The sequence below is a fragment of the Neomonachus schauinslandi genome, chromosome 9 (genome assembly GCF_002201575.2).
Source record: "Neomonachus schauinslandi chromosome 9, ASM220157v2, whole genome shotgun sequence".
In the NCBI taxonomy this organism is placed as follows: Eukaryota; Metazoa; Chordata; class Mammalia; order Carnivora; family Phocidae; genus Neomonachus; species Neomonachus schauinslandi.
This window is the reverse complement of record NC_058411.1, coordinates 105,861,243-105,887,774: the sequence shown is the minus strand read 5'-3', so window position 1 is coordinate 105,887,774 and position 26,532 is coordinate 105,861,243. Positions and strand designations below refer to the sequence as shown.

At 40.3% G+C, this 26,532-nt stretch overlaps 1 protein-coding gene across 2 annotated transcripts in view; it reads right to left on the bottom strand.

Annotated features, from left to right (window-relative positions):
- The window catches only part of MAP2K5 (mitogen-activated protein kinase kinase 5), a 247,019-nt gene that overhangs the window by 91,239 nt on the left and 129,248 nt on the right, over positions 1–26,532 (bottom strand). For both annotated transcript variants that reach the window (XM_021693799.2, XM_044917822.1), the window contains exons 14-16: positions 22,424–22,497; positions 21,407–21,457; positions 11,807–11,878 (exon numbers count right to left, since the gene is read on the bottom strand). In XM_021693799.2, the coding sequence (XP_021549474.1) occupies positions 11,807–11,878; positions 21,407–21,457; positions 22,424–22,497 (197 nt within the window). The remainder of the gene's footprint in view (positions 1–11,806; positions 11,879–21,406; positions 21,458–22,423; positions 22,498–26,532) is intronic.

Below are 26,532 nucleotides of genomic sequence, written 5' to 3'. Positions count from 1 at the left end.
TTTTTTTTTTTTTTTTTTTTTTTTTTTTTTTTTAAGATTTTTTTATTTATTTATTTATTCATGAGAGACAGAGAGAGAGAGAGAGGCAGAGGGAGAAGCAGGCTCCCAAAGAGCAGGGAGCCCGATGCGGGACTCGATCCCAGGACCCTGAGATCATGACCTGAGCCGAAGGCAGACGCTTAACCATCTGAGCCACCCAGGCGCCCCCTTTTTTTTTTTTTTTTAATGTAGGCTCCACACCCAGCATGGAGCCCAACCCGGGGCATGAACTCATGACCCCGAGATCAAGATCTGAGCTGAGATCAAGAGTCGGACGCTTAACTGACTGAGCCACCCAGGTGCCCCTCTGCGCTGCACTACTTTAATGAACATAGTATACAAACTCTTCAGTAATATGGGTTGATAGTTTTAACTGACAAGGCCCTCTTACACATCACTGCTTAGAATAATCACTTTCACATATTTAAGCATTATGATTAATTTAAATGGCTTATTTCTTATTAAAGACTTAGGGGTTGCAAGCAGGGAAAAAGACTGGAGTTAACTGTCCTCCAATCCATCTCGTGTATTTTCAATAACCATTTTAATCTTCACAGTGAGAATTAAGAAATGACACCCTTTCAATATGTTTGTATAATGCCGACCTGTGTCCTCTAACAGTACACAACTTCAATCATGGTAACAGTCCCTGCAAACCTAGCTCTGGGTATGGGGCAGGGCATGGCGGGGGGTTGTTTCTCCATTTCTAAATTGCTCACTGGAGTCATGCAGCTGTGAGTAGCTGAGAAAACATCAGTGCTGGGGTATAGTCCACTGGTTCAACCAACTCTACACTTCTGTTTCTAGACATTTCAAAGTCAAGGGAGTCATCATCGGGTAGTATTCTCATACTTCTAGCATCTGTATGCTGCTCCTAGGAGAGAGAGAGAGAGAGAGATGGAGTGCCCACTCCCACCAAGGTGCCATGCATGCAGGTGAAGTCAACTTGGATCTTCCATTCTTTTTTTTTTTTTTTAATATTTTATTTATTTATCTGACAGAGAGAGACACAGCAAGAGAGGGAACACAAGCAGGGGGAATGGGAGAGGGAGAAGCAGGCTTCCTGCCGAGCAGGGAGCCTGATGCGGGGCTCGATCCCAGGACCCTGGGACCATGACCTGAGCTGAAGGCAGCCGCTTAACTGACTGAGCCACCCAGGTGCCCCTTGGATCTTCCATTCTTAACCACCATCTGGCTGCACCCTCATGGAGCCCCTGTGGATACTGTGTCTAATGGCTGAGCCCTAAGATTCCTGACCCTGTAAATAAAGGGTTGTGATGTTAAGCCACTAATGTTGGGTGCTTTATTAAGAGTAATAGATAACTGAAATGCTTTCCTTGACATCGATGTCAGCCCTCCCTCTCATCTGCCCAGTCCTATGCACTTCCATTGCACTTTTATTTATCTTTCTACCTACTAGTCAAAGAGCTCCTGAGGGCAAAGTTGGTATCCTTACTGCCAACACAGAATAGCATTACATAAATATTTACCGATTAGATGGAATTCTCACCCACCCACTTCCTAAGAGAGCAGACACACTGGAGATTAGGTTAATTTTTGTATTTCTTTAGAAACATAAACTAAGGGGCACCTGGGTGGCTCAGTCGGTTAAGCATCTGCCTTTGGCTCAGGTCATGGTCCCAGGGTCCTGGGATCGAGCCCCACGTCGGGTCTCTGCTCAGCAGGACCCTACTTTTCCCTCTCCCTGCTGCTCCCCATGCTTGTACTCTCTTTCTCTCTCTCTGTCAAATAAATAAATAAAATCTTAAAAAAAAAAAGAAAGAAACGTAAATGAGGCATTAGTTTCTGAAAACCAATGGTACCTGTACACTCTGAAATATGGTAACGCTGAAGCAGCTATAGGGAGAGGGTCACGGTGTCGGTAGGAAGCCTGGGAAAAGCAGTCTTGACTGACAAGCAGAATCACAATAAACCAGTCCTTTCCTTTATCTAATTTCCTGCTCATTTACGTTTACCATTTCTCTCTTCTCTTCCCAAACTACTTGATCTGCTTATTCTCTACAGCATAATGAGAGCAGCAGAGTCGGGGGATATGACTGCCGCTGCCTGGCCAAGTCACTTAACCTTTCTAAAGAAGTCCTTTAATTTCTCTAGATTTCAGTTTCCTTACTTGCAAAATGGGAGCTTTGATGCTTATATGGTGGAACAATCTTGGGGTGCCTCAAAATACTGATTTTTCAGTCAGTTCCCATTACAGTGTAGGGGAGCTTAAATGAGGTAATATCAAGTGGTTCTGTTAAGTGTTAGGTACATGCAAAGTGTTATGTTGTCACCCTTCTTGCGAGAATGACACCGAGCAAGAAGATGTCAACAACTGCAAAAAGAGGACAGAGCACCAGACTTGACAGCAGAAGTCCTAGATTCCAGTCCTCTTCTGCACAGGACTGGCTGCGTGCTGTCATCGTGGGCAGGTCCCCTCCCTCCCCTGGCCCCCAGCTTCCTCACCGGTACGAGGAGATATCTGATTTAACAAGTTCTAAAGACTCTCTTCTAGTTAAAAAACATGCTAATCTCTAAGTACAAGATAAGGTGTGTAAAAGAATTGTCTACATACATGCTATAAAAATGTTGGAAGTTTTTATTAGCCAGTTCAGAACCAAAGTATGTGCTATGGTCTGTAGGATCTTCAAGAGGATTTTTAAAGCGATTTCCAGGTCCCTGGATTTGAGTATTGACACAATTCTAGGATCAGTGCTTTTTACCACTGGACATCTCAAGGGAGTGGCCGTGGTTCCCTAAATTATCACTCACAGAATTTAGAGTTGACAGATGTCACTAGAAGACTGGCCCTTATCATTTAGATCTCAATTTAAGAGATCTTAATTTACACACCACACCACTCAGTTACTCCTATCATAACACTGCTTGTGTCTGTCTAATGACTTGCTGTTGTCAAACACCTTCTTTAAAACGGAGGTTCCATGAAGGGATTTTATCAGTTTCATTCACAGCCATGTTCCCAGTGACTAGCATGGTGCTTGCCACATACTAGACACTCAGTAAAAATTCTCTGAGTGATTAATGAATAAATGACTGCACCTTATCTAACCTCATCCCTGTTTCTTCTACAAGGCATTTCTTCTTAAGAAATAAAACAAAACAAAAACTTGAGACATGGCATGTGGTTATTCAGTCACTATGTAAATGTGGCATTTTTATCCCTAAAGGGGATTCCACTGTAGAGTAGGGAAGGATATAGGGATCTATCCATTAGAATTTTCTTCTTTATACTGAATAGAAAACCATGGGCTTTTTTTTTTTTTTGGTCATGTTAGCTTCAGAAAGTTCAGCCTGCCAGTCATCGAGCAGCAGCTTGCCTCTTTTGACAATCCTTCAAACATCTGAATATGGGTTGTCAAATGCTTGCTTTGTCTTCTCTTTATTTCTTTATTCTTCACATGAATACTTTGTTGACTTAATGTTTTTTAGAAGTCCAAATTGTGTGTTTGTGTGCACACAAACACACATGATTTGGACATGTGCTGTTGGAAAAACTTTCAAACCAGTCTGAAATCCATCAAAATAATAAAATGCTTAGCTGGGACTGCTAGCACCTGTTCCATCTTGTTTTGTCAATCTCATGGTTGTTCAGATAGCTCCGAGCACAAAGCCAGCTCAACAATGCCTCATTCAGCGGGAAACACTCACTTTGTCTGCCAGTTGCACATTCACTGCGATCACTGACAACCTTGGAAAATGCACATTTAGGCATGGTAATCTGAGACAGCTGGATCCCTTCACAAACCTTGCAGCGGACTGAACTAGTCAATCCATCATCTCCCAAAGGTCATTTTAATGGCTCCTTTTTGCAGTAAGTTGCAAAAAGTTTTAGATTTAAAAAATGACAATGGAAAAAACCAAGTTAAGACAGAATTACAGAAAGGGGAGTTAGAGCAGGGGAATGAGTGGTGGAAACTGTTACATGCTCTTTTTCTCAACATTCTTCAATGGAAGGGAAGGAGGCCCACGACAAGGACTCCAGACCATACTCCTGCCCGCTTTTCTATACAGTCTCCACTGAAATTTCCTTGTTGTTTGGACGCTTCAGCTTTGATCCTTTTGCCTTCTGACGGTTTTCAGCAGAAACTTCTGATCAACAGGTAAGATGTTTCACTAGATGGAGCAGCAGACCGAATATATGATAAGATTCAACTTCCACTCGTGTTCTTGACAATAATTATAAAGAAAGGAGAGGAGAAAATGTCAGTATTTAAGCAAAGCACAGCAAAGGCCAAGTTTTATGGTCTAGAGAAGCTGACAGCAGCTGCTCATAGGGTACCCAGAGCCATCCGTCACCCCTCAGACCAGGTTCATAATCACCAAGGGCTAGAAAAGCAAACAATGCCGCAGCTGTAGACGACTAGAGACAGCTGTGTCTCTGGGTGTTTTTATGTAGGGGGTGGGGGCAGGGATGGGTTCTTCCATATAGTTAGGGGCAGGAACCGAGTCTGGATAATGTTCCATAATTTCTGTCACTTGGCAAAACCACCCAATACATAGATGAGGATGTTATTTCAAAGAGAGGCTTACTCTCAAAATAACTCTATAGGGTGGTTATTATTAAATGAAAGTGTTTAGAGAAGAGCCTAGCATACTGAAAGTTCCTGCTTTCAAAAATGTGTTTATTATTGTTTATCGTCTGCCTCCCTCATGTTGTAGGTTCAACAAGGAAAGGGAATGTGCGTTTTATTTACGAGTGTACCCAAAGCACTTCGTAAAGTATGTGGAGCATAAAAGGTGCTCAATAAATATTTGAGGAATGAATGAATTCTAAAGTTATCTTCATTTTACAGATAAGAAAGCGACACTTGGAGTAGCAAAATGACTGGGCCGAAATCACACTGATTGCAAGTGGTGGTGCGAACGTATCTAGTTAATCCAAAGTCTGAGCATTTTAAGAGTTCAAGAATTAGGATGGCAGCCCTTGAATCTGAAAATCTTCTCATAGAATGAAAATTACCCACTCTTCATCAAACTTCTCCAGAGGCTTCTGTCAAGGGTACTGGGCTGCATGATCTATGCCACTTTGTTAATACTTTTATTTTCATTTCAGAGCCTTCTGTGTTTGCTTATAAATGGAAATTACATTTCATTTTCTTGGTATCTAATAAGTCTTATCTAGCATCCATTAAAAAAAATATATATATACATATATATATAAATCCAATATGTTAAAAATGGGATATGTTCACAGTTTTTAACATTTCCATAAAACAAGGTGGTTCTATCCAACTATTTTTACCTTTAAAAAACAAACAAGATTTACTTATTTTAGGGGCGGTGCAGAGAGAGAGAGCCTTAAGCAGACTCCCCGCTAGCACAGAGTTGGATGCAGGGCTCAATCTCATGACCTGAAACCAAGAGTCAGCCATTTAACTGATTGTGCCACCCAGGCACCCCAACTATTTTTATTTTCTATGCTAAATTTTCCTCGGGAAAAATTCTATTGTAGATTATCTATAGAAAATTAAAAAATTTTACCATTCCCCAGTAAAAACTCCATTTCTCTGGGCAAAACCATTGGCACATATCATTTAGAAAAAAAGTTAGGTTTTGTTTTTTGGGTTTTTTTTGTTTGTTTGTTTATAGGAATACTAAAGAGGAGGGCAATCTCAAACAACATATAAATATTTATCTCGTTATAAAATTAAAATGAAAACATTTTCTTTGGTGATTTCTTCCCGTTTCATCTACTCTTTCTTCCTGAAACTTCTGTTTTTCACATTAGACTTCCTGACCTGGTTCTCGAATTTTCATTTCTCTGTTTGTTCTTGTTGTTCTCTGAAAGTTCCTTTGTTACAGCAGCCTGTTCTTGTTTCCTGAATGCAGTATTTTCTCTTACCCCTCTGAGAATCCTACAGGAGCTCATCTGAATTCTTCTTCACTGAATAGTTTCCAAGGCCCTCCAAGTTGTTTTTCCCAGTTATTTTAGGTCTCTGTCCTAAAGGCCTTTCTCACATGTCTTGCTAAGGGTAAGGCACTAAAAATCTGTCCTAAAGGCCTTTCTCACATGTCTTGCCAAGGGTAAGGCACTGTGCTCATTGGTGGAGCTTGATGACTGACATAACATGATGTAACATGAACCCCCAATGTCTGGATCTTTAAGACTTCTTGGTCAGATTTCCTTAGCCAAAGTCTCTTCTGCCTGAAAGGTAATCTTGGCTGCCGGTGTCCTAGGAACAGGATGTGATAGGAAGGCTGGGAGGTCTCAACATTTATCATTCACTTAATGCCTCTGTACTTCAGGAACGAGACACAGTCTTGTACAGTGCCAGCTATCACTATTTTACTCTTTCCAAAAAAGACCTCTACCTTCTTGTGTTGAGGTTGAGGAGTGGCAACTGTGCACACATGCTGAGTTACCCGAAGAATCTGTGGGTCAAATGGATTTAAAAATAATTCTCTTCTCTTTGGTCCCACCTTCATGTCTAGTTCCAGATAGCTGGTACCACCAATTCCCGAGTCTTTTTGATGTTCTACAGGAAGTGGGGTGCTTGTCACTTTCTTTACAGCCAGCTTAGGATTTCAGTATTCTCAGCACTGCTAGGTAGTTTGCCACTGTCCATCTGTTTCCCCACACCAAAATTTGGTTGTTGTAGTCTCCTTTCCCTTTTGCTTTGTCTTCATGGTAGTATGTCTTTTTTTTTTTTTTTAATCCCTTTATGGTTATTTTTAGTGGAGTTTGAAATGAAAGTGGAGGGTACGGCATGTTCTGTGTTCCATGCTTTAACCTAATTAGTGGCCTTTTTGAAACAAATAGAAGTATTTCAAGAGGTAATTCCTTTTATTTTTTATTTTATTTTTTTAAAGATTTTATTTATTTATTTGACAAAGAGAGACACAGTGAGAGAGGGAACACAAGCAGGGGGCGTGGGAGAGGGAGAAGCAGGCTTCCTGCAGAGCAGGGAGCCCGATGCGGTGCTTGATCCCACAGCCCTGGGATCATGACCTGAGCCCAAGGCAGACGCTTAACGACTGAGCCACCCAGGTGCCTCAAAGTAATTCCTTTTAAAGAGAGGGGATGATGGCTTAATTTTCTCATTGTGACCTTTAGCCAGAAGCTCTGAAGTAAAGCTTCCATCTAAAGATGAGGACCCTGAGGCCCAGAGATTCAACGACTTATCCAAGGAACTACTGTTTATACTGACAGAGGTGGAATACTCCGGCAAAAGAAAACTCTTCTCCACATGCAAGACATTTGTAATCTATTCAGCAAACATTTATATGTGCTTATGTTAAAGACTCCATCAAACTTCAAACTCTGATCTTTATTTTCAGAAATGGCTTTAAAACTATTAGAAAAGTATGAAAAAACGGAGCCAAAAAGATTTCTTGAGTGCCCACTTAGGGACAGTGGAATTGTGCTAGAGATTGTAGGGGGTTTTGAGAGTATCAGATTTGAATGCTGTCATAAGGAACTCTGACATGCCTAGAAATTATTATAGCACAAGGTGGAAAAGGCAGATGCCACAAGGAAGATGTAGATGAAGGTCAGAAGAAGAAGGTATTATTTTTTGCTGGAGAGATCAGAGCAGGCGTCATGAAGGATGGGTATTTTAACTGTATCTTGGGGAGATGAAGAAAAATGATATTCCACGTAGAGTGAACACCGTATTTTTGTTTATTTATTTATTTATTTTTAACTTGGTAAAGGATTTATTTTTAACTTGGTAAAGGTGATTCTAAAACTCACAAGAAAAACTCTTTTTTTTTTTTTTTTAAAGATTTTATTTATTTATTTTGACAGAGAGAGACACAGCGAGAGAGGGAACACAAGCAGGGGGAGTGGGAGAGGGAGAAGTAGGCTTCCTGCGAGCAGGGAGCCCAATGCGGGGCTCGATCCCAGGACCCTGGGATCATGACCTGAGCCGAAGGCAGACGCTTAACGACTGAGCCACCCAGGCGCCCCACAAGAAAAACTCTCTTTATCAAAACAATAGAACTCATAAAAATCTTCAGAAGATGGGTGTTACTTTGATGACAATGACCTTGTGTGGCTCTCTGAATATGTTCTTCACCTATCTAGAGACGTTTTTCTAAGCCATGGACCTTGCTTTCATCATTTAACACATCATTCAAACCACTTCAATAAAACAGGGATCATGCTGAAGAGGGATCTCAGAGGACTAGATGACACTCCAATTAACCAAGCACATCGAGCCAGATTGTTCTATGCCTCAGACTCAAGAGACTGGCAGAGAGAGGAGGCAAACAAAGGCAGAAAGAGCGAGGACCCAAGTGAAAAGAGCAAAATGCATGTGTTAAAGATGGGCTTTCAGTCTGACTCCTGCAGAAAAACCTGTCAGAAGATTATACACCACCAACCTTAATAAGGTTTATAATAACTTGCCAGATAGAATCACAAACCAGAACATGTACTTGTAGAGCATACTCAGTGAGAATAAGAACATTATAGGACTGGCCTGGTGCCTTTTTAAATGTGTATGCTTTGCTCTGGGTACTGCAAGTGCAAGGCTGGAAGAGGGTGTATGCTGTCTTCTTTTTTGACCCAAGGAGGGCCAATGGAAAAAGCCAGCTTTTGCAAACATGTCGTGACTTAAATGACACAAGAATATGAATGGAATAATTAATTAGTGAAAACAACAGTGGGGCTTCTCTTCTCAAGCCATTCTGTGGGAAGAGAGATACACACTAGGCTGCCTGTGAAATTAAGAAATTGTGCCCAAATGTTTTAGGTATACTCCTCTCCCCTAAGGATTAAATAACATCATCAAACTTGGTAAAACAAATCTCTTATTATGGACCAATTTTCATTTTAAAGTCTAGCCCCGAAGTCTTGAATGGCAACTGCCAGGGTGAATTGTCCGAAAAATCACCGAGTTAACTGAATCATCACGAGCTTCCTAGAAGAGTCAAATATTCTGGGAAGCAGGATTAGTTCTCCTAGTTTGTCCTAGTTTAGTTCAGGAATTTTGTACCTTTGTCAGTGTGTCTTACTTCTTTTTTTCTTTTCTTTTCTTCTTCTTTTTTTTTTTTTTTCATTTCCACTGATTTCTGTCATGAAACTTCAAGGAAGAAGGGCAACTCTACATGGATTCTTTTTCCCATTACAAAGTGAGGCCATACAAACCCTGCACATGGTAAGGGCCTTTATTTGGCTTCATAACTAAACCACATGAGGAGAACTACAACACATTTAAAGATCTGAGTTGAAAACCATAAACAAAAAAAAAACAGAAAGGGGCCAAATTCTTCTCATCTAGTAAAACTGCCATGCTCTAGTGAAGCTGAATAATCTCATTTTTTCCCTTCTTAAGGGTAATCTCCATGTTTATGTTATTTCTGCCAACTCCAAATACTACATACAGCTGACAAAATCCTCGAAGAGACCCATCTTATCCCACAGGGACGCTGAACGGAGAGGAGATGGGGCAGGTCTGGCCCTGGATAAAAGTAGTCTGATATTAAAGATTCTTTGCTTAAGGCACAAATATACCTGTCTGTGACATTTTTAATGGCACATTTTAGTGGCATGTAGCATCATCTTTTATGAACGAGTGTGCGAGAGGCCTTGTTATGACCCCCATGGGGACTGTGACAGCACATTAACGAGGGGAGAGCAGTATGGAGAAGGCAAGCAAAGGTGAACCTCGCTATTTTAGGAGTTTAAAACAATGAAGGCAACTTCTGATTCCTGCATCACCAAACCTCAGGGAAGGATTGAGGGTTTATGGGACTTGCAGGGGGCAGAGGTAGAAAGGATAGAAAACTCTAGTTCCCGTTTTGTCTCTAGTTGATTCTTGTGTAATTTCAGAAAAATTCCTTTGCTCAGTTTCCTGTATTTTTATCTCATCTGTTGTTTCTTTACCACCAGTACCCTAGGGGAATAAAATGACTCAGAACACCTTGAGGAAGGTACCCACACAAATAGGAAGTGAAATGGCCTAGGGGAGACCTTGCAGGCTCTGACACTAGATCTCTCCTGAAGTGTTCACAGAGATCTACCTTAGAATGTGCTCGGTGATGAGGAGGAGTTCTTCCCTCTTTTTCTTCTTTCTCCCAGTGGCGAACTCTTCAAGACCAACCCAGCTCAACTGTCAACTCCTTTGAGAAACCCTGCCTCTCCCCTAGCCCTGGGGCTCAGGATCCTCTGGAAACAGCTTTACTGAAGATGCTGCTCTTCACCTCATGTTATGTCACGCTAAGGTATATCATCATCCAAGTCACTCAGCTCTAGAGTTGATGCAGAAAGTTAAAGAAAGATAATAGACTGCTTAGAGTCATAGAATGTTAGTCTGGAAAGGGGCTTAGAGATCATTATCTTACAGAGGAAGAAATGAGGCCCAGTGAGGGACACTGGCTTGCACAGGACACCTAGAAAACCAGTAGCAAAGGTGAAACTGCTCTCTCTGTCTTTCATTCCCAATCTGGGATTCTTATCTCTACACCACGTACTTCTCAAATGTTCTACATTCCATCTGGTCGTTTATTAAATGCATTCAATGACAATGATTTAAACATGCAAAGGAAATTTATGTAACGGCAAGGCCTGAGCTCCACAAATCAAAAGTACTAGTTTCCTCCGAAACAAGTTACCTGAACAAGCCCTTCAGGATTCTGTTGGGAAATGCTGTTATGGTTTCTGTCTGCCGTTATTGCTAACCTCTCAGCTGATGCATACATATTATATTTCCTCTTAGGTTCTCTTTTATGAAGAAGCAGAAGAATATGGTTTAACAAACATTGACTACTTTATTTTTGCTTTCTATAGTGCAGGTGAATTGAGTCTAAAGATATTTCCTTATAAATTCAACTGCATTCATGCATTACAAAAATCACAGAGAAAGTATTTGACCCCAAAAAAAGGTGATAAAATCATGATTGCAACTCTGTCTGTGATCTTATTTAAGGAATCCTTTCTAGTTTTTAAAAAGCCCTCCTTTCTCTGAATCAATGTATGTGAGAAACAAATCTTGGAAGTACTGGTGAGTATCCAGATTCTATACTAGTGTAATTCAGCCAGATGTCCTTTTTTTTTTAAATTTTATTTTATTATGTTATGTCAATCACCTTCTAATGGAAACTGTATACATTTCCTTACAGATCAATAGTCATTGTATAGAAACCTTAGCACGGAGTTCTAGTGGGGCTACATGTAGCGCACTAAGATGAAGTCCATTCTAAATACAGCTATAAAGAGTAAAGACATTAAAACTGTGCTAAATACATACCCTTCATCCTCCCCCAGATCGTATCATGCCCCATCCCCCAACACATGAAATGACTATATTGGAGCAAGGTGGTTTCTTCTTTCTGAACATACAGTACTTATACATCCAAATGAGTAGGGCTATATTCTTTAAAGTAATCACCTTTGGAAGTCATATATGCTTTCCAACAAGGCCACCATTACACAGAACTTCTCTGGAATCTTTCTTTTATTATAATGCAGGCTCTCCAGATTTAGTGTGCATAAGGATCACCAGGGAACATGTTAATAATGCAGATTCTTAGAGATTTGGATTTAACTAGTTTTAGAAGGAGTCTGGGAACCTATATTTTTAAGAAGCTCTCCAGGAAAGTTTTATACAGGTGATGTGTGAGAAACAGCACCTCGGAATAGTCTGCACAAGCCATTCAAGGATATCAAAAGGATTTTGGAGTTAAACTTGGTGTACACATACACATAACACATTGGAGGTTTATTATTATTTTTTTCAAAATCTTCATTCTTCCTGATATTAGGGCAGATATACATAGAAGCATCTATTTGCAAACAACATACCTCCATGAAAGAGATTCCTAAACTCCAGACATCAGAATGGATTCCATACTGCTCCCCTGAAATTCTTTCAGGCTGTAAGAAAACAGAAGCTGGTGAGTTGATGTGAGCTACTCCAGGAAACACTAACACGAGCTCAGCTAAGGCAGAGAGCCACCAACATTTTGTGGCACTTTATGAAGCACAAAACAATTGTGTGTATGTGTGTGTGTGTATGCATAGGTGTATTATACGGGTAACATACAGAAACGATATAGGTAATACGGATAGATACCATCTCACTGAATCCTCACAAAGTCCCTGTGAGGAAAACTTTATTACCTCTGTTTTACAGATAAAGAATATGGAGGCTCAGATTGGTGAAATCATTTAGGCAAAGTCCTCATGAGCTGAGACTTGGACCCAGGTCCTCTCCCTCCAAATTCAGCTAAGGAAATGAGTTGAGACTTGGACCCAGGTCCTCTCCCTCCAAATTCAGTGGTCTCAGCTGTGAAGTGACAAACTACACAACATTATATAATGTTATCACTTATTTGCACTTTTTAAAAAATATATATTTTATTTATTTATTTGACAGAGAGAGACACAGTGAGAGAGGGAACACAAGCAGGGGGAGAGGGAGAAGCAGGCTTCCCGCCGAGCAGGGAGCCCGATGTGGGGCTGGATCCCAGGACCCTGAGATCATGACCTGAGCCGAAGGCAGATGCCCAACGACTGAGCCACCCAGGCGCCTCTTATTTGCACTTTTGAGAGATGGGTCTGGATCACTAGGGATTCTATTTTTATTTTTTTAACGTTTCATTTGGAAATAGTTTCAAACTTACAGGAAAGTTGAAAAGCTAAGATTAATACAAAAGACATCCGTATTTCCTTTGTCCAGATTCACCTATGGTTCAACATTTTATTCCATTTATCAGGGTTTCTTTTGATATGAACCGTGGAACAGTTTGAAAGGTCCATTTGGGACAACTGGTTCTCCATTCAAGACGTGTAGCAAATACCTGGTCTAGAAAGCCACAACATGCACACTCTCTACTTTAACATGAATAGTTTCATAGTGAAGTGGGTGTTGTCTGGTGTCTCTATCCCACCAGGATCTAGCATTCAGTATCGTACTTCACAGAATCTTTTGAATGAACACAGGAGCACACGAATAAGAGAAACTGAAGTCTCATGGCGTTGGAATGGTCGCTCAAGGTTACAGAGCTGGATGTGGCAGGGCTGGGATCATAACCCATGCCTCCTGGCCCTCAGGGCACCATTCTGTTCATGGGTCCACCCTTGGAGTTCCTGGTGGCCACCGCTGGCATCAGCCTTCAGGAGCTTTCATGGGAGCCCTGAAGAGTACCTGGGGCCAGGATCAGCCTGGTCCACTGCACATGGGGGAAGTAGGCATCCACCACTCACCAGCAGGGGATATGCCAGGGGAGTGGAAGATGTAAACCTGGTGCTCTCAGGTGATTGGCACAGTCCTACATCCCGGTGAGTTGGCTTAGCTGGGACCCAGAACTTTGTGATCTACTTTCTGCCCACACCTATCAGGCTACCTCAATATACTTATTGCCTTCTCCTGGGACCACTTGCCCTAACATTACATAAAGCCCTGTCCTGAGGTAGCAGGATGGATCGTCTTATTTCCCTTCCTTTATTTATTTCTTTAATTTATAAAACCACTTTCCCACCAAGAACAATTCTTCCCAAGGGCCAAATGTCATGTGACCATCTCTCCCAGTTGCTATAGACACAGTCATTCCAATTCCGTAGTACTTTTACGTTCAAATCCCCTACACCATCATTTTGAAGTTCTTGTTCATGCATGAATGAACCCATTATTCAGTTCCACTTAGTTCAATAGGTACTAGGATGAAAGCAGCCAATTAGTCACAGGAGTATCATCATCATCAACACCATCATCATCATCATCAACAACAAGACTACTGTGTGCATTTACTGAGGAATTTCCATATGTTTGGCATTAAGTGCTGTTCATGCATGTCTCATTTCAGATTCATAAACACCCATATTAGATTGGTACTATTACCATTCCCTTTTAACAGATGAGGAAAAGGAGGCATAGAGAGGTTTAGTTTGCACCCACTATATAAGGACAGTAATAGCTATCACGTAATGACCAACGAGTATACACCAGACACTGGACTAGATACTTTGCATCCTCTACGCCTTGGGACAATCTTGCAAAGTTAGATATTACTGCCCTTGTTTTACAGGTGTAAAAAAAAAGATTAAGTGACTTGCTTAAGTCTAGAGCTGTGGGTCAGCATTAGGTGTATTTGTTTAGGAACACAGCCAGGATTCAAACCCAGGTATGTCTGAATGCAAAATCAGGGTTCTTCTAGTGTGTCACACTGTCCCCAGAACTAGAAGTCAGAAGAGCCACACACTAATCTCGATCTGGTCAGTATTTCTCAAAATACAGTCTTCAGTATTCATTTAAAAAAATAATTTCTCTGGGTGACTCTTTGGTATACTCAGCCTCAGTCCCTAAACATTTCCACATTCCCTGCAGAGGCAATGACCTGTCTTACTCCTCTCTGCTTAGTGAACGTTTCTTTTATAAAGGCCCTGCTCATGGACTACCTGTTTGGTGAAACGTTCCTCTACTTCTCAGGAAGAATTACAAATTCTTGCCTCTGTCCTTCATGAAAATGTTGGTTGTATCTTTAATATTAATTCATTACACTGTGATGTAAACCATCTGATTACTAGCCTGTTTCTCCTAAGAGGCCAAGAGAGTGTCTTATTCATCTCATACCTAGTACCACGGCTGACACACAGCCGGTAAGCAGTCAAGATATGTTGCCTTGAAGGGATGCAATACATGTTTACTGCACATTTGGTTTAAAGCATGTATCAATTATTAAGTCCCCTGGAGTGTTCTACTAATATAACTTCCCCAGTAATATTGCTATCCATGCCCATCAAGAACATCCAGCAAACATGAAAATCCTAAAATCTGCCAGAATTCTTAAAGAAATAACCAAATGTTGCCTTCTTCCCTGTTTCTTCTCTCCTTACTCTCTCCTTTTCTTCATTCCCCTAGCTGACAGTTATCACTATCTAGCACTCATGCAGAGTACAGGAGTACACAACAAGCAAACAAATGCAAGTGGAGCCCAGATACAAAATATTTTGGCAGGACCAACAATAAGATTAAATACATTCATAATATTTGCCCACTGAACTATCAAAACAAATGTAAACTGGAAGCTGAAAATAAAGCATAAAAAAATCGGGGTACCTGGGTGGCTCAGTTGGTTGAGCATCTGACTCTTGGTTTTGGCTCAGGTCATGATCTCAGGGTCGTGAGACTGAGCCCCACGATAGGCTCCATGCTGGGTGTTGAGCCTGCTTAAAATTCTCTCTCTTCCTCTCTCCCTCTGCCTGCCCTCCCCCTGCCAGCTCGTGCATGCTTTCTCTCTCTCTCTCAAATAAAATAAATCAATCTTTAAAAAAAGAAAGCATGAAAAAATTAAATTAAAAAAGAAAAATATAAAGTGATAATGGTCACAGGTGGCAAATAAGAGGGCTCCTTAAGGACGAGATTCTGATAACCTCTCATTGGAGAAATAATTCTTGCAATAAGCTAATAAAATGAGATCACTGTTGTGATGCTGTGCTCAAGCATGAATGCTCAGTGAAAGTAGGTAGCCAGCTCTACGGGTCTACCTGAAGAACTGGTACAGTAGATAAAGACTGGGAAATGCGCCCAGGCCCCTGAAACAGACACAGGCACAAGATGAGCCCCAATCCACTCTGAATTTAGGGAGCCAGGACTTGATGGCCCGAGGCTGCACAATTCAAATCTGTTCTCACACTTGAAGCCAAGGTGGCCTGCCCTGTCCTCTCCCGTCTAAAACAAAACAAAACAAAACAAAACAAAACAAAACAAAACAAAACAGAAAACCAACCACCAGGTACCACGTTACTGACAGAAGATCTGTGACGGACATTTTGCAGTTAAAAATCGAAAGCTGGGTTACTTTCTGACATGGCAGCAGTCACCAGTGTGGAAAGCTAAATAACAGGAAAAACATGACTCCCGTCTCAAGCACCTCTGTACTGAGGTTTAAGTGTAGGGAGGGAAGATTCTGGTCTGTTCTTAATGAGAACAGTAGGGAGTGGTGATGGAATAAAAAGAGTTTATAGAGGATCTGAAAGGGCAGTAGCTCCAAGCTGCACAATGCACTCCTTCCAGCTACATTCTGTGACTTGTTATTTATCCAGGACCCCTGTTTAGCTGGACTCACTCCAGAACTGTCTAGGTACAACAGGATTCACTTGTCAAAAGCAGGAAGATAGCAAGGGACATCCCTTATCTCTTCTGATAAAGAATTTCTGCTCAGGGTTACACTACTCAGAAAATTAACAAAGTATGCACAAATACTTTAGGTTAGTAAATAACCAAAATATATATATTACAAACAATGGGGAATTCTTTTTTTTTTTTTAAGTTGGCAAGATCCCTGTGGGTAGTAAAGCATACTGGTCAGACCAGGGTTCTGGAGTCACACTGCTCTAGCTTAATCTATCTTCCATGTCATGAATTCTTTTTTCTGCTATATCCCATATGCTACCAAGTAGTGAGTTTTTACATTTTGATCTAGTAGTTTTGCTTGAGATTTTCTCCATCTACTATGTCACTTTTAAAATCTGTGATCTGAAGTCTGTGTGTATCTGTTGTTCCTTCTGGTTCTTCTTCCTGTTGTCTTGTTTCCTTGTGTGCCTGGTTTCTGTTGACTACTTGCCAGGTTTTACTCTTGAAAGCATTTTGGAGAGATTCTCTGGGGCTTAAGGTAGATGTGCCTACCTCAAACCAGGTTCTTAGCATGAAGCTCCTTTTCCAACTCAGGCCATGAATATAAATACTTGGTGCAAATCTGTGTCAGAGTTAGTCTATGGCCGCAACTTTCCCCCTTTTCCTTTTCCCTTGCTTCTCTGCTTGGCTCTGAGAGGCCTTCTTTTTTGTTCCTTGGGACTGGGGGAGGAGAAGGAGCAGCATCTTTGGCTCTGGTTCACTCTTCACACTGAGGGCAAGCCCTTCAGATTTCTAACATGATATGGAGAAAATCTCCTCTGAGATCGATAGAGAAGATCTCCTCCTCCTCTGAGACCCTCTGCCTTAGGAGGACCCCCAGAGCATTCACAGCTGTGGTGCTCCAACATTCTGCTTTCCCCTCTGTTGCAGGATTCCATCTGAAAATTGTCCTGGGGGATCCCCTTTGTCTTTTTAGCTCCTCAGTGAATTTGAGATGAATTTTAAAGTATTTCACCTAGCATTTTTCAATGGAAGAGGTGGTCCAAATAGCCCAACCTGCTGTTACCAGAAGCTAGAAGGTGGTGTCCTAATTAAATCTTGACTCTCACTACTTGGTCCACTTGAGACCGTGGGATGAATTTACTTCACCTTTGGTTTCATTATCTGTAAAATGAAGACAATAATAATATGTATACTTCATGGGGCTGTGTGAAGATTAAGTGAATCCACTCAATGTGCTTGATTCAGTACCTGTCACATGGGAATGCTCAGTAAATGCCAGCTTCCTTCTGGTCACCAACACTGCTATGACCATCACTGCATGAACATGGCCAATGTTGCTGTATTATGTCATCTGTATAGGTTTCATTCTGGGTAAAGGTAATTTCCCAGGACAAGAACAGCCCAGGTGGGAAAAATGTTCAGGAGATAAGAACAGTCATTTTGATGCACTTTCTTTTTAAAAGACTTTATTTATTTATTTGAGAGAGAGAGAGAGCACGTGTGCGCATGAGCAGGGGGAGGGGCAGAGGCAGAGAATCTCAAGCAGACTCCATGCTGAGCACAGAGCCCAACGCAGGGCTCCATCTCACGACCCTGAGATCATGACCTGAGCTGAAATCAAGAGTCAGACACTTCACTGACTGGGCTACCCAGGTGCCTCTTGATGGACTTTCTGATCACAAAGCACAAATATTTGGGTAAGATTTTAATTTTAAAACTATTCATAATAATGTCAAACTTTTGGGCGCCTGGGTGGCTCAGTTGGTTAAGTGACTGCCTTCGGCTCAGGTCATGATCCTGGAGTCCCGGGATCGAGTCCCGCATCGGGCTCCCTGCTCGGCAGGGAGTCTGCTTCTCTCTCTCCCGCTCCCCCATCTTGTGCTCTTTCTCTCTCTCACTCTCTCTCTCAAATAAATAAATAAAATCTTTAAAAAAAAAATAATGTCAAACTTTTATATTTGATCAAAATATTATAATAATAAACAAACCACAATGACTGAACAATGGGTTGAAGTTTTAGGGACTTCTATGTTTAAAATAGAGTAAAATTTTTAGTAATTAGAATATCTGAGAAATGGTTTAATGTGAGCCCCCAAAGCCTTCTCAATTTTTCTTGTAATCCTGTGGGATGAGGTCTTTTTAAAATGTAGCTGAAAATCTTTCTTGCTTTGGCTTACAGTGTCTACCAAACCTAAATATCTGCCCCTACAATGTAGTATGTTCTTGGACTTGCCACTCCACTTTCCGATCTTGTTGGTCAATGAGGAGGTTGGACCAGATGAGTTTCCAAGTCTCCTACAAGTTCCACCCCTTAACATGCCCATAAGTTGTTAATTAGTGTTATTTTTTCTTGACTTAGGATCTTAAGAAAGCTGCCCTGTCTTTTTCCTAGTTACCATTTTCCTATACCTTATACTTTAGATTACAGAAGAATGAAAGTGAGATTGCAGCACATGCAGGGCTATTTCTTTGATTTACTTTCTTTTCAATATTTGGCAGCCTAGTTGACTGCGTTTGCGTAATTTGGGGGTCTTCTATACCTTATAATGCAACTGAGATACTTAATGTGAAAAGTTAAATGCTCTGCTTATAATTAGTGAATAAGTCATTCTGGGAAGGCAGCTTTCAGGAACTAAATCATTCATTTAGCCCTGTGTGAAGGACCAGATATAGAGAATGAGAGAATAAACCCTGCCTCCCCGAAGATCACAACCTAGATTGGGAGAGACACAGACATAATTTGGACATAGTGAGAGGCACAGCAGTTAAAAGTTTAGTCTCTGCAGACTGATGACTTAGGTCTGAATCCTGACTCCGCCACTTACTATATGTATGAACTTGAGTAAGTTACTTAACTTCTCTAGCCCTGTTTTTTCAGCTGTAAGATGAGAATGATATTACTTACCTGATAGAGTTGTTGTAAGGATTTAAAGCATTTATATATGTAAAAGTTTAAAAGGGTGACTGGTGCATGGGGTTAAATATTAGCTATTATGAGGGTATCATACCAGCTGACCTCTAACTGTATATTCCCACAACTTGTTATTTGTCCTCTGCCCCACATCCCGACCCCAACAATGTCACATTATCTTGTATTTCTAAGTCTTTGCTCATCCCTCCATAGTGATCTCTTTTAGTAAGTAAGCCTTTTCACATACTGTTAAATCATCAAATTCGTACACTGTATCCCTTCTTACTTGAGTGGTTCTGCCGTAACCTGGCTAATAGCATGGAAGGTGCCCAGTAAATACTGGTTGATTAACCGAAGGTACTCAGTGTCAGATACAGCTTTCACTGGCATAGACCAGAGGCTGGCAAACTTTCTCTGTACACAGCCAGAGCATAAATATATCTCCCTCTGTGGGCCATATGGTCTCTGCTGCAACTGTCACAGCGACTCCACTCTGCCCCTGCAGCGCCAAAGCAGCCAGAGACAATACGCAAACAAAAGGGCGTGGCCACGTTCCAATAAAACTTCCGTTTCTTACCTAATTTTTTAATTTTGAAATACTTATTGATTCACAAGTTGAAAAAAATATATACAGGGAAGTTCTGTGCACCCTTCACCCCTCAATGGAAGTTCTATAATATAATACCATGGTATCTCAGGCAGGGATTAAGACCCGTAACAGAATGATGTTACTTCCATCTTCTCCTACTCCCAACCTCTGATCTCACACCAATCAGGTAAGTATGTGGCCAACGAGAGTCTGCTGAATTGAGCAAAGCTCACTATCGGCCTGTCACTCTGGGCTTTCTAGGTCTCTCACGCTTTTTACAGCTTGAACTATAAAGCTGATGACTAGAATTCACTCACCCAAGAAGCAAAGCAATTTTAGCTGTGCCAATCTGAGCTAACATTTCATAATTTTAATCCTCACATATTCAATTAACAGATGGACGCATCACATTCATCCATAAACCAAAAGGAAAAAAGGTAATTTCTTTAATGTACACCTGGGAAAGACAACTGTAATCTAGATTTGTACATTCAAACATAATGCAATTTCATTATTAGAGCAATTTAAAGCTACTAAAAACATGATGGGTAGATGAAAAGTTGTTTCATTTATAGTAGTTTTGTTTATTTTTAAATCACAGTGTTCCATAATTCTTTCAAAGACTGAAATTGTGGCATTTGGTAGGGATTTATTAATTGTAAAAGTGGCTCACCAATCTCAGCTAACCTGGTGGGGCCAAGAGGGTGATTATGTTTTATATAAACAAATATGATGGCTTTAGAGGTTAATTTTTTTTCACATTACCTAGAAAAAGGAGAAAGAATGAATTTTCTTTATAAACCAGGCAAGACAAAAATTAACTATTCTGGTATCTCAATAAGAAAAAAAAAAAGGGCTTGTACTGTTCTGAGAATAATATCCAGAGTTCCATCCATATTAACATCTTTTTATCAAGATAATATATGAACTGAGATTAAGAGCCAGGGTTCCATCCATGCTAATATTGTTTAACTTCCTATAAAGACTATTGGAAGTAAAACAGACTAACTGAATAAATCCAGAATCCTCATTTAAAAAAAAAAAAAGGCCTTCAGGTGTTAAAACAAAACTTGGTTCCAAAAATGACACTTGATAACCTCCCTACTTGTCTCTCCTAACCACCCACTATTGAAGTGACTGTGGAAACTAATAAACAAAAGATTTGTGCCCCAAATAACTTCCCTTACTTAAAAGGTAGGAAAAAGAAAAGGTCAAAGCCAAGTCTACACTGGGTCTTTGAAACAGTTCTATGCTTCTAATTTTTATATGTGGTGAATTTATTTCAGAGGAATTAATAAGTTATCTTACGACAGGCATGAACCCAACAAGTATACAGAATAAAGATGTACAAGTTCGAAAGAAAATTTCCTGCCTAACCTTTACGTTCAGAGATCCATAAGTAAGAGTTGGTTGTGTCAAAAATTTAATTTTGATCAGGTGACAAAGTGTGTTTGTATTCCTAGGAAAAACAACCAATCTTATTGACTGATATTTTGGGATACTTGAGGGTTAATTAAATAAGCAATGTGGGAAAGTGGTCAATGTGCTATAAGGTGCACTTTTTCTGTAGGATTAAACTTCAAAACTCAGCAATCTCACACTCGAACCAACTAGTTAAGTCAACTAAGCAGATAAGTTGGCAGCTCCTGTAAAAACCCCAATGCCTTTTAGAAGGATTTAAAAATCGGATCATGACTGGATTGACTTTGTAATTTATGATCTGTTAGGATAAAGCTGTTGAATTAATTCAAGAATTCTACATTACCAAGTACATAAAGATAAAGATGTTGGTTTTAAATGTTATTTTTGCATAAGTTTACTTACCGCCATATAAGCATTTGTTCCAACATACGTCTTGGCTATAGAATTCACCAGCTATGAGACAAAACAGTCTGTTAGAACAATATAAAGATAATGTGGAAATAAAATGGGCAATTATTCCTCATTTAACCTACAATCATCATTTCTATAAATCAACTAAAAATTATGTAAAAGGGAACAAATTTATCTACAAAGGCATTAAAAATGATTAAATCTCTCTTTTCTTTTGAATGTGATTTCCAATTTAAACAAGCACAGCATTACAGTTTATAGCAGATAACCTTAAACAATTCACTTAAGCAGGATGCTTATCGCTTTAGTACCCCAAACCCGCCTGATATAAAAAGTCAATTTGAAGTAGAATTTGAACACACTCATTTTTTAGTCAGATGGCTCAGGATGTGAATGAAGCCTGTGCATTACTAGAATGGAATGAACACTAAATACGCTGGAGGGATAACAGACTTTGACAGCCCATAATACAACGATGACCTTCGCTTTGGTCTTCGTGTTTGGCTGGGAGTAAAGGTGGCTGCAATTCAAATCAACATCACAGCACGCTCATGGGTCACTATCACCGGGGTTCTCAGGGGAGGCCCAAAATGGAAATTAATTAAAATTTGTGCTGCACATTGTAATGGCCCTCCACCATTGTTGCTCCCAATATTAATTTTTATTGTGGGCCAGTTGGGCTCCCCAGGCACAGCTCCCACTCTGCCCTCCCTTTTGTCTGGTCAAAACGCTTTCATATCAAAGCTGCATATCAATGAAGTTTGCTATTCGTAAGTAGTAATTACAATATCAGCAGTTTTTACTGTCATTAAACAATGAACAATCATATTCTGATGAAGGAAACTCGCTCGGAGATTAAAAATGAGTAACAGACTCCCAGACGAGGAGAAGATGCAGAGGTCTGTTTGTCTGGCAGCTAGGTGATTTTTCAATCCAAAAAGTAGACTGAAAATAAAAAGTGAATGTTGCAGAAAGGAGAGCAAACTGGGGGGGGGGGAAGAGACTTACCTGAGTGCTAACTCCAAAATCGCACAGCTTGACCTGTCCTCTTGTGTTTACTAGCATATTGGAGGGCTTCACATCTAAAAAGGGACCAGAAAAGTCCATGTAACTAATTCCGGATCTATAGCGCCATGTTTTAAAAAAAGCACACATGCACACCATACCATATTGCAGAAATGACATCATCTGTTCAACCCGGAATTCTAATCACAAATTTAACGCAAAGCATTTTATCTGGAGGCAAAATGCAAGGTCCTAACTCCTTTACTTCCAACCATTTCTGGTTTCTATGGAAGCAAGGGTTCATTTCAAGTGAAAGTCAAATAAAATCTTAGCTTCCCACAACAGTAAATACATCCATCATCCTATCCCCAGGCTTTCAGGAAAAGTAGGTGGATAAGAAAATGTAATCTTCTTGCAAAGAATTTGCACAAAAAGGTTTAGCTTTGCTGTCGATGTGAAACTATTCCTCCCATTTAAGAAGCAGTAAGACCAAAAGGAAGCCAACAAGAAAAAAATCATTCCTATGCTGCTGGTAATAGGTCATATCTGAATGAAAAAGGACAAAAAGAATGCAGTCTTGTTATCTTCCTGGTTTTATGTGACAAACGCTATTTCAGATAATCCTCAGAAATTGGTCTAAAAGGCATGTGGATGTGTGTGCATATATGCACATACTGATCTTTGTTTCATTTCTCCTTCTCTTCCCTTACATCACTTTTGACTGCTGTTATAGTTAACAAAAGAAGTGACATAGCTTTTGCCAAGGCAGTCGGTTGCAAATAATGACACAAAGGGTTTCTGTGAAGCATCGTCAGTGACAACAATGAGCCATTTCAGGAATTCAGGGAGCCCACAAAAACCATCCGAGCAGGACAAGAGCGCGCCACTGTTGATGGTACAGAATAGCACCTGCTTCAATGTCTCATCTTCAATGGCAAAAGTGGTCTGGAACAGACAACTTGTTATATTTAATATAGCACGTAACCTGAATTATCCCCAAACTGAACAAGAGACTCAATTTTTTATGTGACATTAAAAAATATGTGAGTTAATCCACCCCGACCTTCCATTTTGCAAAAGGTACACCAACAAAAGTATCTTGCCAATAGCAGGTACTTAATTTAAACTTCAAGTTCAAACTCAGTAACCAACAACTATTGAAGCCTACTTCCTATGTGATAGGCGATGTGCCAGGCACTTTCTCATACATGTGCTCATTTCACGTTGCCTGACTGACACGAGAATGTAAATGCCAAGAATGCAGGGACTTTGTTTCTTTTATTGACTACTATATTCCCAGCCCCTAGAAGAGTTTCAGGGCTATAAGCGCTTAATAAATATTTGTTGAACAGATGAGAGAATAAACGAACGGAAACCATACACACAAAGTATGATTTGATGTTGATCATTGTTTCAGTGATCAGGGGTAGGCTATAGAACAGGTCTCAGCAGCAGCACGCCCTTCACACATGACATACTATATACTTCCTTTAGGGGCACTCTCTGAATACAAGTTAGGATGCCTAGGCTGGTATACGTTCTTTTACCAGCTAGTCTCTCCGTCTCCAACTTTCCTCAATTTGAATTATAAATCTTATACCACCATCATATTAAAATTACCATGTTTACTACGTCATCTCTCTCCTGGATGAGAAAATAAAATAGTCCCTGACCTCTGCTAACCTAAACGTGAACTCCGAGTTAGCCCGATACATAGGTATTGTAGATAGCCACAGTAGATACTCAATAAATGTTTGGTGAACTGAAAGAAATGTTAGACTCCACATAGGCTGGTCTTATTTTCCAAATCCAATTCTCATTATAGGCCCTCAACTTTGAGTATTTTTCTTTTGGACAACCTGCTCTTTTATATATTGACAGCTTTAAACCACTCTTAAGCTACCACATCAGGTGGAGACAGTTAATAAGCAAATATTTTGAGCTCCCGGAAGAAGGAGCTGCCTGGAAATCACGAGGTACGCCAAAATTAACAAATCTTTAGCTTTAATCAGATACACTTTTGACTTAGGTCGATCAATAGAGAGAGGAGCAATAAAACAACAGAATTGCTAGATTATACTCTAAAAGGCAAGGTGTAAATAAGAACTTCATTGAATTTTTCAGCTCTCCAACATCTTTTTTAATTTACATGCAAGCTTGCTCTGTGACTTTTGCACATTCACCTCCCAGCCTAGTTCTTCTCAGGGAAAATTTCATCTATGAAAGTAGTAAACATCCACTCATCCTCATATCCTTTGTATTCCACCTGGGCTGTTCTAATCATTGTCTTAGAAGAAAGAAAACACCCCATCACCAAGCCTTTGTTCATGCTGTGTGTTCCTCTCTCCCTCCTGCCTGTCCCTAGGTTGAGAAACCCTTCCACAACATTTCCTGAATGAATCCTGCCTATACTTCAACTCAAATACCCCGCGCCTCCCTGTTGCCTTAACTATTCAGGCCAAGAAAGTCTCGGCTTCCTTTGAACTGCTAACGCATTTACTGTCTGTGCCATTTCTTTGGAACTAAGTATGTCACACGGTTTGACTAGCAGTTATTTACCATATTTACTGGTGTAGGTATTACCACCCCAAGTAATAAGTTCACAGGGTAGGAATATGCTTCACACATCATTGTGTGTATTCTGACAACTGTACCTTGTTCACTGGTTAATGGCTTTTTAAACAATATGCTAAATTTGCTAATAGAAGTACCTTCCACCCCTTCCCAGTAGTATCTTGAGACATCATTTGAACATAAGAGACCTCTTTAACATAATAAAATTAAAAAAAAAAAAATCAAAGAAAAAAAATAAATAAAAAGAGACCTCTTTAAACAAAAACAATGGATTCAGGCTAGGAGACAGAGGACCTGCATTTTTGTCTTTTTGGCCCAGCCACAAACTTGGCATGTGAATTTCACAAGGCAGGTGACGTTTTAGTTTCTTCCACTGCAGGGAGACAATAATAGCCACTGTGTCAATTTTAAAGAACTGTTAGGATTAGATGAGATAATGAATGTAAAATTGCTTTTAAACTGCCAAACTCTCCATAACTATAACGTATTATTATCTACTGGTAATCAATGAAACTGTTATACAACAAAAAGTGGTATATTTTGGTATATTTAGGAACTAATTTGTTGTTGTTGCAGCAAATTTTAGCTGTATTTCAGTAAAATACTAGCTAAAATAAGGTAATTCCTAAAGTGCAATAAGTAAAACTATAAAAACAATTTAATGTTCATTAGGAGGCATTTTTGTCAGACCGTGTGCACATATTCCTCAACAAGGCTACTGGTCTCCCTGTATTTATGCTTCCTCCACCACAGTCTGTGTTGAACACAGCAGCTAAAGTGATCCTTTTATTTATTTTTAAAAATTTTTTAGAGTTATCCTTGTAAAGCTAAATCAGACCATGTCATTTTTCTGCCTAAAATCTCCAAGGGCTTCCCAGCTCAACACAAAATGCAGCCCTCACAATAGTCTATGAGGCCATCTCTGAGCTGGTCCCCACTAGCTCTGTGCTCACACCCTTCCTATTCCTTTCTCTGCCCAGTCTGCTTCAATTCACTGGCCTCCTTGCTAGACATGCTCCTGCTTTGGGGTTCCACATCCCTGGAATACTCTGCTCCCATATATATGCATAGCTTGCTCCTTCATTTCTTTTAGGTTTCTACTCAAATGTAATCTTGATAAGCGAAGGCTTCCCCAGTCACCCAGTAGGAACAGCAATACCTTCCCACCACAGATGTCTATATAAATCTGTTGGCTCAGTTGTCCACTCTTGAAGGGAACCTCCACAAATGCAGGGACTTATCTGTTTTGTTCACTACTATATCTAGAATGGTGTCTGGTAGTGACAAGAAACCATATTTGTTGAACAAATGGTTAATGAATGATATCTCTTCTTCTTTTTTTTTTTTAAAGATTTTATTTATTTATTTGACGGAGAGAGAATGAGCGAGAGAGCACATGAGAGGAGGGAGGGTCAGAGGGAGAAGCAGACTTCCCGCCGAGCAGGGAGCCCGATGCGGGACTCGATCCAGGGACTCCAGGATCATGACCTGAGCCAAAGGCAGTGGCTTAACCAACTGAGCCACCCAGGCGCCCGAAT